This window comes from Nansenia antarctica, assembly GCF_963989245.1.
Source record: "Nansenia antarctica genome assembly, chromosome: 8".
Taxonomy (NCBI): Eukaryota; Metazoa; Chordata; class Actinopteri; order Argentiniformes; family Microstomatidae; genus Nansenia; species Nansenia antarctica.
The window spans coordinates 26,031,513-26,047,231 of NC_137678.1; the positions used below are offsets into that span (position 1 = coordinate 26,031,513).

Sequence of the window (15,719 nt, forward strand, 5' to 3'; positions counted from 1 at the left end):
CTTAGAAAGGTATTGAAATTAACCTCAAGATTCCTGTATATACCCTGATACATACACACACACACACACACGCACACTGGATACACACAATCCATCCAGTGCGCTGCAAGGACCCTTCAAATTCATTTCCATACACACCTAACATCACACAGCCAGACCAGTAGACACACACACTCCTCCACACACACACACATCACACTCCTCCTGTTCTCTGTGTGTTGCTCCATCGTGTTGTTGTTGTTGTCATCACAACCTCACTATCTCTGTCGTTGGCGTTGTCCAGACGCTCACCCAGAGGGACATAGAGTACCACTTCTCTGAGGGCCGGGCCCTGGCGCTGAAGGACCTGACCAACGGGAGCCGCATCCGCACCCGGCTGGGCCACAGCCTCACGGTCCTGGGCATCGCCGACTTCCTCAACCCCAAGGCCCTGGTGAGACTGACTGATTGATTGATAGATTGATTTATTTATTTGGGTAGAAAGTACAGACAGTACATCCCAGAGGATAGCACGTAAATGCGTACTGAAAAACTTGTTTCCAACGTGGTCCTTGTTGGTAGACAAACACAGCCAAGACAAGAACATACAAAAAACAATGCACCACATGCAAAAAACAATGCACCACACACAGACATGGCGGTCATATGGTCTGAAACGTTACCGCGCGCTGTTTAGGAGACGCTTTTTATCCAAAGCCACTTACAGGACTTATGTTTGTGTTTGTATGTATGGTCCCAGCGAGAAGCAAACCGACAACATCAGCATAGCTAGCGTCCATGCTCTACCCACTGAGGTGTATGGAATTTAACCCATCTTTTGCTCCCCCCCCCCCCCTATCCAGAGTTCCTCGCGTTACATCAACGACCGCTTCGTCATCGATTCCGACATCCTGGCGTCCAATGGCATCATCCACGTGCTGCTGGGACCTCTCAGAGCCCCGCCCCCCAGGCCTGCGGTGAGAGAACGACATCGTCTTTACACTGCAGAGTCGGCTCTCAAAAACGTTTTTATTTTATTTTTTATCTTGTTTTTTGTTAAACGTGTTGTCTAATTGTCTTGTTATTTTATTGTTGTCGCATAGGACCCCCTCAAAAATGAGATATCATATCTCAAGGGGTTATTCCTAATAAAGAGATGTCCTCAAAAACAAGAAAAAAAAATCTATAAAATGGGGGAAATATTACTTAAAATTAGCAAAATGATCTGTCAACAGAACAGGACATTTTCACTTGCCAAGATGTTCTTAAAACAAGTCAAATATATCTCAAAACTAGTGAAAGTCAAAACACAAGCATATAATGCCTTGGTTTACGATATTTCATCTTAACTCAGATTGACGTTTTGCAGTGTAGTTCGGTTCATCTGATTTGCCCTCCTGTGAAGTGTGGCTCAACATCGAATCAGACTGTGTTGTTTAGCTCATCATAGAGAAGATACAGGAGGTTAGGAGGTCTGACTGGAATAGGGAGGACTGATTCTACGTCACGTTCGACATGATGAAATGATTTTCTCCTACTGTGTCTGACCCCTGACCTCTGTGTGTGATTGGTCCGTCAGCTCCATGCAGGGCACCAGGCAGGGATGGGAGTGGGAGTCCTGCTGCTGATCATAATCACTGCTGTGGTCGGCTTCGTAGGATACCACTTCTACACCCACAAAGCCAAGCCCTTCCAGTTCCATTACTTCAAGGTGAGTGAGTGAGTGTGTGTGTGTGTGTGTACCTGTGCCTGTGTGTGCACTCTATGTATTGTGTTGACTCTGTGTGTGTGTGTGTGTGTGTGTGTGTGTGTGTGTGTGTTTGCGCACGCGTGTGCGCGTGCCTGCGTGTTCTGGCCATAGCCTGTCTCAAGACTAGACACACAAATTATAAAATGTATGTGTGTTTATACGCCACGTGTTGTACATCATCTGAGTATTATTTGCGATACAATAAAGGTATAACGCTTGGTGAACTGTGTTGTTAGGATGAAGGGGAGGAGTCCGCCCCTGCAGACGTCGACCCCAACATCTCTAACCCCATGTATGACTCCGCCCCCGGCCCTAGTGAGCCCGCCTCTCCTGACCTCCGGGTAAGAATGTTTGATTTTCAAACGATTGTTAGAATTTTGGTATTTCTCTTTGCTCTAGGGGCACAGGGTCAGCCTTAGTCGGCGCCCTTGGAGCAATTAGGGGGTTAAGTGCCTTGCTCAAGGACATATGCAGCTCCCTCCTGAGGCGGGGATCGAACCAGCGACCTTTCCGATTGCTAGCCGGCACTCTCTACCCTCTAGGCTACTGCCGCACCTCCGAGTCATATGCCACGCTGATCTGCCGTTGATCCGAGCGTAATTATAAATGAAAAAAATATGGATATGTTACAGTTACGGTACTCAGGTGACAGACCATCTACACAGGTCTCTAGTACTCTAATCACACCATGGACAACAGAGCCAAACTAAGCTGAGCCGAGCTGTACTAGGCCTGGCCTGGTTACGCATCGACCATAGATGCTGAAACAGTCGTGGAAGGAAAGGGCGTGTGGTTGGCCCTGTCGTGTGTAAAGCCGCCCCGGGTGACGAGCGAGTGTGTGTTGTTTAACAGGAGGAGGACAAGCACCAGGTGGTGGCCAGTGGCTCTTATGACCTGCTCCAGGACAGCTGAGAGGGATCCCAGATCCCCGCCCCCCCCTCCGTCTTCTGATAACCAGAGCCTACTTCAAATTGTTGAGGACAGAAGCGCTGTGGCATGTTTTTACCAGGAGGGGGCAGCACCAAGTGACTTTTCTCCTCCTGAGAGATTATTGGATCAAGGCACATGATGATCACACATGACAAACAGGGTCCAGTCCCCCCCCAAACGACCTCATTATGGACTTCAGTGCTTTGTCTAGTCATATTGGGCTGGTTTTCTGGACACAGATTAAGACTCATACCAAACTCGAAAATTAAAAGTGTGATGTAGTCCAGGACTTAATTTGTGTCTGGGGAACTGCCCCATAATCTCTCTACCTATGATGGGCACAATATTTGGTTTATGTTTTGTATGTGTGTGTGTGTGTCTCTATCTTGTATCTTGTAAACCTGTGGGAATAATTGCATTTGTACTGTGTGTGTCCATGACGTTGATTGTTAGTCTATGTGAATAAACTGCCAAGTAAAAGGAGAAGCAGTTGAGATTTGTCTTTACTAAATATGATTTATGTTCTGATGACCAGGGACCACCAGGGGGAGCTGTGTAAAACATCAAACATCAAATCATCCAACATTTCAAATCTTTATTGCAAAAGGCAGCAGAGCTTTAGCTAGCGTAACAATGTTCCATTCATCCAAGCCACACACTCAAAGAAGATTCAAACCCCAGCTCTTACGTTAAGGTTCATTATGTCCACAAATCTCTGTATATAAACAAATAGTTTCCAACCAACAATGGCAGATCCATTGATAGTTAACATTAGATAAATAGAGTGGTCACCAACAGAGTCAATGGACAACTCTGCCAAGTGTGTCATAATAAGCCTCCAAAAAAAGTCAGGACATTGGTTTTAGAAATTCTGCTTACTCTTCATTCTTTTTTAGAGCTAACAGCAAAATATTTCTGGACAACAAGTACTGAACCTTTTTGTTTCAAACCTCCCCAGTCTGAATAGTGGCTGTAGTCGTAACATACTGTACAGCCGAGCCAGAACGTCAGGAGTGATAGTATATAAATACAAAATATATTTTCAGGGAGTAACTGGGTAATTTTTTTTATACGGTGCCATTTGGACTTCATAACTTGTGAAAAATTAATTGTTGATTTATCTATATTTTAATGTTCTATAAAGGACATATCTAGCTTGCTGAAAAACATAGTGGTCGAGCTCAGGCACCTACATTTTATTTTATTTTGAATACCCTCTGTAGTTGAATAGGGCGAGTGTCTCCAGAACAGAGTGGACACATAACAGGGTGGACACTAACAGGGTGGACATTTTGAGTTAAAGTTAGCCTTTAGCCTGCCTGTGTTAGCATAATGCCTAGAATGACCATGAATACTTGATGAGGAACCTAATTTGCACTAAATACTTTTTTTTGAAATTATTCAATTTGATTGATCTCCTCAATATTTAGGCATAACAGGGTGGACACGTTATGGTCAACCACATTAAACTCACTGGATAAAAACATAAAAATCAGATGGTAAAAGAGGTAGAAAATCACACAGCCTACCACATTTGAAATCCCCTCCACTGATGTGATGTCACCTCATGAGAGTGATGTGATTGAGAAATATGTTTTTCTTTTAAAAGGGACATTAACACAGTATAACAGGGTGGACAGTGATCGCAGGGACAAGCAATATTGTAAGCAAAACCTACATTTTCTGTACAATTTTTTTTATTTTTTATAAAAACTATATTTGATTTCAATAGATATTGATCAGGAAAATGAAATAATAATAACATATTTGGAAATGTATATGTTTTTAATAGTTATTTTTGGGATTGAAGTTGAATTAACAACACAGGGGACATCCCAAATCCCACGCAAAATCCAATTTACATCTTTAACCAAAGCTTTTAAAATGTAGAAAACAACAACTTAGAAGCCCATATCTACGGAAGAGTATTAGGGCCACCAACTTGAGTTTTTATTTTTTCTCCCGAAAGGGGGGGGGGGGTTATATTCAGGGGTGCACATAACTGGTGCGCCAGTGCGCATGCGTTGCCAAAATGCATGCTGCGCGGCAGATCTGCCGCATGAACGCGCTCTTGCGCACCAACAGCTGGAAGCACTGGGAGAGGAATTTACTTCCTCAAAATCCAACTGCTGACTGCTGACTGCTGCATCACTGCAAGCCCCACTAAGTAACTATTTGCCGTCCCCTCAGCCGAAGGCCCGACGAGTAATCCATCACAACAGTCGACCGACGACGACCACGGCGACTCCCCTCACGAAAACATTCGGAAAGTATCGTAACTTGTACTTTCATTCCGCGTATCGCGTATCGCACGGTTATCACGGTTATCTCGGTTATCTCGCCGCCACGTGAAAATTCAGCCCCGAACGACTCGTCGCTAAAAGGAAAAACAACACCAAGGGACTTCACGTTTCTTTTCTCTGAACCTTTCAAACGTTCAGACGTTTGTTTTACAGCTTCATTATTGCACCTAGACCCCTGACCCAGGGAATATGGTTGGGAATTCTATTAGAAAAAAAAAAAGACTTTGTTGCACAATCAAAATAATGAGCTATTTAAAGTGATAGCCTACAACATCCTCTACCATGGTTGAAATTGAGGACAGTATTAACAGCAGTCAAGAGAGCAGTGATGATGATTAAGCTTGTAGCATAAATAAATGCTTAGGCTGTAACTTTTTGTTGAACAGTTGATTTCAGTGTTTACAGAACAGAGCAGTGCTTAAAGAGATGTCAGTTGATTTCATTGTGTTTAAAGAACAGACATTCAGTTAGTGCTTAAAGAGATGTCAGTTGATTTCATTGTGTTTAAAGGAGTCTGACAGACTTTCATGCTTAAAGAGCAGTCATTTGATTTTGCATTTGTTTCTTTTGTTTTGCACACAATTTGTTCGTTCATCTTTATTTATGAATAAATGTCGTTTTGCTAATACAAGTTATCCATGTATCCCTTTTTTTATCCATCCTGTGGGACGGGTCGTGACTCGCGAGCTCGGGGAGCACCAAGCAGCATCCCTAGGTGCTCCTCTGAGCACTGGCCCCAAAAAGTTATGTGCACCCCTGGTTATATTCTGAGTTTAAAGTCAGAATTTCTGAGAAAAAAAGTCAGAATTTCTGAGATTAAAAGTCAGAATTTCTGAGATTAAAAGTCAGAATTTCTAAGATTAAAGTCAGAATTTCTGAGAAAAAAGTCAGAATTTCTGAGAAAAAGTCAGAATTTCTGAGATTAAAAATCAGAATTTCTGAGATTAAAGTCAGAATTTCTGAGAAAAAAGTCAGAATTTCTGAGATTAAAGTCAGAATGTAGTGCGGGTTAAATGAACACGGTAGACAGTAGACAGTCAGCACTCAGCAGAAAATGATGGCAGCAGGTAGGCTAATGTTCATTACAGTCAGCAATTAAACATAATTTGGGAGGGTTTTTGCTTTCATATGAGCCATTTCTAAAACCAATGGATTAATTAAAAGTCAGGTTATAAACTGTTGTTTCTACAAAATGGATAAGTGACAAGACTTTTGTCAAGGACTGTAGTAGTATAGTAAAGATAGTCTTAGTATAGTAGTATATTAAAGATAGTCTTAGTATAGTAGTATATTAAAGATAGTCTTAGTATAGTAGTATAGTAAAGATAGTCTTAGTATAGTAGTATATTAAAGATAGTCTTAGTACTCTGAGGCTTTCGAGAAACTCACCCCATAATGTTTGTCTGGAACAGTTTACGTTTGTTTATCACTTATTTGATGTTTGTTTAGTGGTCAATGATGATGATGATGATGATCAGCCTTCAACTGTCCGTCAACTTTTTGTGGTCAGTCCAAACAATGAACGGGTGCACGGGTTTTTTCTTTGTGGCCAAGAAGGACGGGGGGCAGAGGCCATGCATTGACTATAGGGGGTTGAACAATATTACCATTAAGAATAGATACCCACTTCCTTTGATGAATACAGCGTTCGAGTCATTGCAGGGGGCCCGGATCTTCACTAAACTGGACTTACGGAACGCGTATAATTTAATTTACCTCTGGCCCATAACCCTCCCAGTCCCCCTCTGTTTTTTTTTTTCAACAATATATTTATTGAGTTTTTTGAAAAAGATAAAACAAATCTTGAAAATAAATAATTAGTAATAATGATATATGTATATACTGTACATACAAGCAGATAACTCACCAGAATTGCCATACACATGTAGGCCTATATATAGTACGTACATTGATGGAGAGGCAATCATATAACTGAGCTCATATATACACATACAAAATAAAAGGGAGAGAAAAAATAAAATAAAGGTAATAATAAAAACATGAAACTGTAAAAAAAATAAAAATTAAAATATAATTATATATATAATAAAGAAAAGGGTACATTGCAACAGATACATTAATTATATCCAACTCCTACTCTACTCCTGGTCAATTCACACACCTGTTCAAATGGTTTATTGCAGAGTTTACATTTGTTCACGCCCAGGTTCGTCCATCCAGTGTGATAAGTCCTTGTCCTCCAGATATTTTATGAATGGGCCCCAAATACTTTGGAATCTTTCCTGCCTGTCTTTGAGTGTGTATGAAATTTTCTCTAATGGTAGACACCGAGACATCTCCCTAAACCATTGCACAATACTTGGTTTACCTGTGCTTTTCCACGTTAGTGCTATTGATCTTTTGGCCTGTAAAATACACATATCCATAAAGATCTGTTCACTGCATTTCATCCTGTGTCCCTCTGGATAAATGCCAAGAATAAACAGCTTAGGCTCAACAGTAATTTTAATTGACAGAATGTCCTGTATTATTATTCCAAGTTCTTCCCAGAATTCTTGAATTCTTGGACATTCCCATATACAATGAAAGAATGTACCCTTGTCCTCTCTACACCTGTTACATAAGTCTGGAATGTTGGGGTTAAATTTATTGAGTTTTTCTGGTGTTATATATACTCTCATTATCCAATTGTACTGTAGAAGCTTTAAACGAGTGTTAGCAGTCTGGGTTTGAGCTCTTTTGCATGCCTTGTTCCATTTTTCCACTGATATATCCTCTTGAAGGTCACTCCTCCATGCTTTCAATTTGGGTTCTGAAGATTCTAGTGATCTAGCAATCAACAAATCATATACATCCGAAATAATTCCCTTTCCGAAAGGATTTTTAATTAAAACTTTCTCCAATGAGGATAGAGCGGGTATGGCCAGGGAGTGATTTTGATTAGAATAAATAAAGTTCCTGAGCTGTAAGTACTTAAAGAAATGCTTGCGAGGGATAGAATGTTTGTTTACTAGAATTTCAAATGATTCCATATGCTCATCCTTTGAGTCGAATATGTCATTAATTTGTGTTATTCCTTTGTCAGCCCATAATTTAAAGCCCCCGTCCGTCCTACCTGGCACAAAGTAATTATTGCCCCAAATGGGACTATAGCGAGAGAGAACAGGTGTTTCCGACAAGTATTTTTGTACCTCGTACCATACAGAAATCATGTTTCTCAATATAGGGTTCGATGTTTTCCTTTTAAGGTTTTTCGGATTATCAGAGTATATATATGTCGGCAGTTGGAGCCCTATAGAGTTACACTCAATGTCTTTCCATGCTGGTGAAAGTAGTCCTTCTGTCGAGTAGTAAAACCTCATAGTTCTGATTTGAGTTGCCCAGTAATACCACAACATGTTCGGGCATTGTAGGCCACCTCTGTCATAAGGTAAATACAGAAGAGACAGGCGAAGTCTGGGGCGTCTATTTTTCCATATAAAGTTCGTGAATAATGTCCTTAGTCTAGGAAATAAGTTTGGGGGAGGCGGCAAGGGGATGTTTTGAAAGAGATATAATAGCTTTGGGAGAGTGTTCATTTTCAATATATTAATTCTGCCTATCTGGGAAATAGGAAGAGATGACCATCTATCAATTGATTCGCAAATAGAATTTACAACAGGGCTATAATTAGTCTGTACCACTTCTTCTAACCTGTGAGTAATTTGTATTCCTAAATATGTAAAGCTGTCAACTGACTTAAAGTGACCAATATAATTGGGTGGGTTCTCTCTCTCATTCGAATTAAGCAGTAATATGGCAGATTTATGGCTATTAACTTTGTACCCAGAAATATTGCCGAATCTTTTAATGAGGTCCATAAGAGCCGGGATCGATTCTCCCAGATTTTTAAGGAACAGGATTACGTCATCCGCATAGAGAGCTATGCGATGTTCAAGTTGACCTATAGGTATGCCTGATATTGATGTGTGATTTCGTATTGCAATTGCTAAGGGCTCAATTGCCATCGTAAATATGAGAGGGCTCAATGGACACCCCTGTCTGCATCCCCTGTTGATTTTAATTGGCATAGATATATTGTTGTTAGTAATTATTTCTGCATATGGTTCTTTATATAATAATTTCACCCATTTACAAAAGTTTTCTCCCAGCCCAAATCGTTCGAGAAGCTCAAACAGGTATGCCCATTCCACCCTGTCAAATGCTTTCTCAGCATCCAATGACAGAAAAGCTGTATCTGGTAACTCTCTTTGGGAATGTAAGATATTTAAAACCCTTCTTACGTTATGAAATCCCTGACGACCCACAATGAACCCATTTTGGTCTCCCTTTATGATATCTGGTAGAATAATCTCTAATCTTTTTGCTAGAATTTTGCAGAGTACTTTTAAATCTGAGTTGAGGAGGCTGATTGGCCTCATGTTTTCGCATTTATCATTTGATTTTCCAGGTTTAGGAAGGAGAGTAATCAAAGCCCCTCTCAAGGAGGGAGGGAGGATCCCTTCCCGAAATGATTCATTAAACATCTCAAGAAGAGGTTTCCTTAATTTAGATTCAAATTTCTTATACAAATCGATGGGTAGGCCGTCTGGTCCTGCCACCTTCCCAGATTTCATGCTCTTTATTGCCATAGTGATGTCTTCTAAGGATAAGTCGTCACCCAGTTCCATCCTTTCTTCCTCTGATATACTAGGGATATCAATATTATTTAGGAATAGCTTTTGGTCTGGTAATTCTGGAGCTCTTTCGGAACTATATAGTTTTCCATAATATTCTCTAAATGCCTCATTAATTTTAATAGGATCTATAATAGAGTCATCATTATGAGTCTTGAGGTTGGTAATAGCTCTTTCGGTTTGAAGTTGTTTTAAGCGCCATGCCAAGATTTTTCCTGATTTTTCCCCTTGGTCAAATATAGTTTGTTTAAGTTTTAAGAGATTATCTGTAGCTTTTGCAGTTGACATTTCATTATACTGTGTTCTCAACAATAACAATTCCTGGTGAGTTTTTGGATCGGGATTTTGATAATAATTTCTCTCCAAAACTTTGATTTTTGACTCTAACAATGTAAATTTTTGTTTAGCTCTTTTAGATTTAGAACTTGTAAAACTAATAATCTGGCCCCTAATGTAAGCTTTAAAAGCTTCCCATCTGGTGCTTGCAGAAGTCTCATCTGTGTTGATTATGAAAAATACATCAATTTGTACCTCAAGGAAAGAGATTAGATCTGGGTCCCGTAGCCAACTTTGCTGCAATCTCCATTTTGGTGGATCCTTTTTCAAGCCTGGGTCTACATAACACAAATTATTTGGGGCATGATCTGATATCAGAATACTGTCATAATTACATTCCTTGATTCTAGACACCAGGCCTGCAGAAATTAAGAAATAATCAATTCGGGAGTATGTTTTATGTGTACTGGAAAAACACGAATAGAATAATACCTCAGGGTTTCTGTCTCTCCATATATCTCTAAGATTTAATGTCTTGATAAACTGATGTATAATTCCTCTGCTTTTATTATGGGACTTATCAATATGTGTTAACCTATCTTTAGAGGGATCTAGTGTACAGTTGAAATCTCCTGCTATTATATATTGACCTTTGAGGGTTGATAGAGTGAAAAACAAATTACTGAAAAATTCAGGGTCATCATTATTTGGCGCATAAATGTTGACCAGGTTGAGAAGTTCTGTCAGAAGCATGCCTTGAATTATTAGGTATCTACCTGCCGTATCAGCAATTATCTTTGTGACATTAAGAGGAATAGATTTATGTACAAGAGTCATGACCCCTCTTGCTTGAGTGTTAAAGGGCGCTGAGAATACCTTACCCTGCCACCTCCTCCTAATCCCAATGTCTTTGTCTTTTGAAAGATGTGTTTCTTGAAGAAAAATTATTTGGGAATTAATACTTTTTAATCTCCCCATCACCTGCTTTACCTTTTTTATTTTTTGTAGCCCTCTGCAGTTCCAGGATGTGAACTTGATGTCTAATTTACCAGTCATAGATAGCAATACATTTGTAAATTCCTTGTATCATTGTGCAATAATGTAAAGAAGAAAAAAAAAGAGGTCAAAAGAGAAAAACGAAGAAAAACAAACAAACAAACTGGGTCTCTCAACAAACTAACCGAGACCCCCCCAATGCTCCAGAACTGAGCATTCCCCCCACCCACCTGTTCACTCCCATAACGCTGAAAACTACTCCACACCGAGTGAGGAGTAGTGAGGCTGAACTGATTAATCTCCTTATAAAGAGTAACCTTCTCCCTCCACTAAATGTGAAATAAAAACCTAATTAACAAAGTTGGTATATTGGTCAACCACCACTAAATGTTAAGTATAGAAGCCCATTGTGAATTGTATATTATAATAACTAAAGAATGTGGATCAGCAGTTGACACCCTGAAAATAACTGAGCCCAAACTGAGTTGGAGCGGCATGTTATGGGGTGTTGCTGTTATAGTACATACACATACATACATACACACACACACACACACACACACACACACACACACACACACACACACACACACACACACACACACACACACACACATACACACCCACATACACAGTGCTTAACATGCCCTATTGTGAAAGTTTCCTGGCCCCCTGGTTGAATTTAGTAACCAAAATAAAAAGTAGAAGAATACATTGGCATATAATGTATTATATAATTGACATTATGTATTATGTATTTTATCATTTAGATTCACCACTTCAATAACGATATGTTGCCAATCTGATCTGAGGTTCGGGGCTGTTTTCTCTCCATTCTATCTCCGTTGTTCAGGAAACAGTGCTGCTCGAATAGTGCATTGTGGGATTATGAGTTTTAGTGTACTTTTTTTGTTACTTTCTGACCTACCGATCTACTCTAATATCCTCAAGGGAAACACATTGGCATATTAATCGCTTAAATAGACACAATTCAACTTGTTTCATGTAACTTGAAAAAACGAATAACTGTGAAATAACATTGTAAACCCGTATCATGGGTCTAGCGTAGCATTGAATCATTGTTGACGGTGAACTGTGTTCGAGTAGTGCATTTTGGGACATTGAGTCTTAACGTGCTAATTTCTGAGCTACTCTCAACTGAATGACCCCAATATTTTCTCCGAAAACATAATAGTATGTTAAATCACCTAGACACACACAGTTTAACTGGTTTGCAAATAAACATATAAGAAAAAAGAACAATATAAACCAGTGTTAGAGGTCTAACATGACGTTGCTCGTTATCAAAGCCAGCAGTAGTGTCTCATATACTCATCCACTACCGTTCTCTTCTTGGATTCGTTTGATGAAACTTTCCACTTCTGTCGGTGTGCCAAAAGTTTGTGTTTTGTCCTTGTGTGTCACCAGCAATCTAGCCGGGATCAACATGCCATGTTTTATCCCCATGCTACGTAATTTCTGTCTGGCCGAGTCGAATTCCTTCTGCTTCTTGTGTTCTCCTGTCGCTAGGTCGGGGTAGAAACGTACTGGTTTGTCCTTGTGTAGGATTTGTTTTTGGGCTCTGGCTGCTCTTAATACAGTCACCTTATCTCTGTCGTTCAGGAATTTCATGATCATCGTTCTCGGAGGCGCGTTGGGCTCTCGTCTCTGACCAATGCGATGAGCTCTCTCCAGTGTGAGTTTGGATCTTAGTGCTGCGAGCCCCAGTGTCTCCGGTATCTAACTCTCGAGAAAGGTGCAGGCGTCGTCTCCCTCCTCTCCCTCCCGCAGGCCAACGAGTCTCAGATTAGACCGCCTGGCTCTTGATTCTAGGTCTGTCACCTTGTCTTCTAACTCTTGTTTCTTTCCCTCCAGAGAGTGGACCTTAGCCTGGAGGACATTCACCTCATCCTCCGTGTTGGAAATACGGACCTCTGCATGTGTAATTCGTTCCGTACATTCTCCCATATCTTTCCTCAGTCCATCAATTGCGACCAACATTTCTTCATGTCGGTTTGCAGACTCGGACCTCAATTCTCTGATAGCTTCCAGAATCCTGTCATATTTTCCCCCTTCTTCCTCGGCAGTTTCTGTGATCCCCGCGCTGCTCGAGTTAGCTTTAGCATCGTCCTTGTTTTTAGGAGAGCTGAAGTCCATAATTTTAGATTGTACTTGTGGGTTCTTTCGGGTACTCGGTTTCCCTTGTGTAGACGACATCTTTTACGAGTGGTATGGCTGATTTTCGTTGACTTTAGCTAGGTTTGTAACAGAATTTGTTTGACGATTTTAGTGGAGGTGAGAAAACCAGTCTTCTCAGCACGCCGCCATTACCGGAACAGTCCCCCTCTGTTTGACGGGATCGCTACAAGATACCTGGTGCTGAAAGACCTGGGCTTCAAGATCGAACAGTACATCGCCTCAGAGATCTGCGACGACTCCATCGCCGTGGGCATGATCAAGCACGAGGGTCACATCCAACATGTCAACGACGTACGCACCATCACCAGGAAACACCTAGCTGAATGGGGTCCCTTCGACCTCCTGATTGGTGGAAGCCCCTGCAACGACCTGGCCATGGTCAACCCTGCTCGTAAGGGCCTCTATGAGGGCACAGGCCGGCTGTTCTTTGAGTACTACAGGATGCTGACCATGATGAGGCCGCGGGAAGACGACAGCCGGCCGTTCTTCTGGCTGTTTGAGAACGTGGTCTCCATGAGCGCCAACGACAAGGCCGACATCTGCCGCTTCCTGGAGTGTAATACTGAGTGTAACAGGGTTATAAATTATATTTAAGTTATAGGTTGAAGTTCATCAAAATCGTTTGCTTGTGTTTTGTGCGGATGTTTTGAATTGATTTTTGTGACCCGGATGTTTTGAATTGATTTTTGTGACCCGGATGTTTTGAATTGATTTACCCATGGCTGCATACGGTGTGTAGTGCCCCTAGTGGTGGTTGGACTGGCCGCATTTAATGTGATGACGAAGGCCACCGGAAATCACCCCTTTCGTCTTTGTATGCGGTTGACATGGTATGTTAAAGTTTGTGCTCCGGTCCCGTTTTATATTTCCTTTGATAAAGAGTTGCCACTAATGTAAACCGAATGTATTATTTGAGATTAATGTTTACCATTGGTTTTTATGCCATTACTTTTGAGTTATGTTTTGTTTATTTGTATTTTATGGATGGATAAAGTTGTGAGCTAACTAGCTAACAGCTAGCTAACAGCCATCTGGCGGCAATGTAGCGTGTTCTGAATGTATTGTTTTGCTGACATGCAGGGGCGAGAGCTGTTTTGTGCTGGAGCCTACCATTAAATAACCACCATTTTGTTTGCACATTCAGGTATGTTGTATCCATGGGTATGGTTTAGTCTTGTGTGTTACCGGTTTTGGCCGCTCTTCACTGGCTACCCGTTAAATCCAGAATTGATTTTAAAATCCTTTTAATAACTTATAAGGCATTACACGGGCTGGCCCCTCTCTATATCTCAGAATTATTACAGGCAAAGCCCAATGTGAGATCTCTCAGGTCCTCGGACAAGGGCCTTCTGGTCATACCCTCGACCAACCTCAGAACCAAGGGTGACCGAGCTTTTGTAGTAGTGGCTCCCACACTGTGGAACGCCCTCCCAGTGTCGATAAAGAACGCTCAATCTATTAATTGTTTTAAGAACTTGTTAAAAACACACCTGTTTCGTTTGCACTTTATTTTATGATATTTTCACCTGACCCACTTCTATAGGTCACTGTTTTGTTTTATCTCTTGTTGTTTTATTGCTCTTATGCCCTTATGTGCCTTGTGCTAACTTGTTTTTACCTGATTGTTTTTATGTGATGTCCACTGTACAGCACTTTGTAACTCTGTTTTGAAAGGTGCTTTATAAATAAAATTTACTTACTTACTTACTTATAATGATATGAATGGTATGATAACTAATAATTATTTGATGTTATGAAAAGATCACCCTTTTCGTCTTTGTAAGCGGTTGAGATGGGGCGAGAGCTGTTTTGTGCTGGAGCCTACCATTAAATAACCACCATTTTGTTTGCACATTCAGATAAATAAACAGCTTGAAAGTGAACCTGTGTGCCTGCCTGGTCTGTCCGGATTGTGAGGGGTTACATGAGCGCCAACGACAAGGCCGACATCTGCCGCTTCCTGGAGTGTAACCCCATCCTGATCGATGCTGTGAAAGTGAGTCCTGCTCACAGAGCTCGCTACTTCTGGGGCAACCTGCCTGGCATGAACAGACCTCTAGCTACCTCACTGGATGACAAAGTCAACCTGCAGGACTGCCTGGAACTCGGACGGACGGCCAAGTTCAACAAAGTGCGCACGATAACTACCAAGTCCAACTCCATCAGACAGGGGAAGATGGGGCCGCTGCCGGTCGACATGAACGGGAAGGAACACTACCTCGGTGCACTACCGCTACTAATCCACAGCTTTGCACACTGGACGACAAGCTTTCCTCCTTAGATATATCTCTCCGGCTAAGTCAGGGATACTTCTGAATAGTCAGGACGGCAAGGCTGTGAATCTGAAAGGCCAAGATAATGAAAGTAGAGGAAGTAAAGTTGTGTACAAGATAGTCAGAGCTGCTAATGGTAGTGGGTTTCTTACTGGTGGTGCTCACTCCTCAGCCAATACGCCTATTTACTTAGCCACTAGTTCCATGCAGACACCCTATTTTCTGATGTCATCAAACCCATCTGTCACTACTGGAATGACAAAATGTATACCCATCCAAAACGCTCACAACAGACCTGTCACATCTTCAAGGCTGTCCACTCTGTTGTCCCCCCAATCTGTCAGAGCCAGAGAGCAAGAGGGCATAGAGGCGCTGA

At 41.3% G+C, this 15,719-nt stretch overlaps 1 protein-coding gene across 1 annotated transcript in view; it reads left to right on the forward strand.

Annotated features, from left to right (window-relative positions):
- Positions 1-13,664, forward strand: part of stab2 (stabilin 2) — a gene marked incomplete at both ends in the record, with an annotated part of 59,131 nt that extends 45,467 nt beyond the window's left edge. Inside the window, 6 exons of the mRNA XM_080538233.1 lie at positions 284-433; positions 843-956; positions 1,559-1,690; positions 1,966-2,070; positions 12,747-12,813; positions 13,162-13,664. Of these exons, the coding sequence (XP_080394359.1) occupies positions 284-433; positions 843-956; positions 1,559-1,690; positions 1,966-2,070; positions 12,747-12,813; positions 13,162-13,664 (1,071 nt within the window). The remainder of the gene's footprint in view (positions 1-283; positions 434-842; positions 957-1,558; positions 1,691-1,965; positions 2,071-12,746; positions 12,814-13,161) is intronic.
- Positions 13,665-15,719: the final 2,055 nt, after the last annotated feature.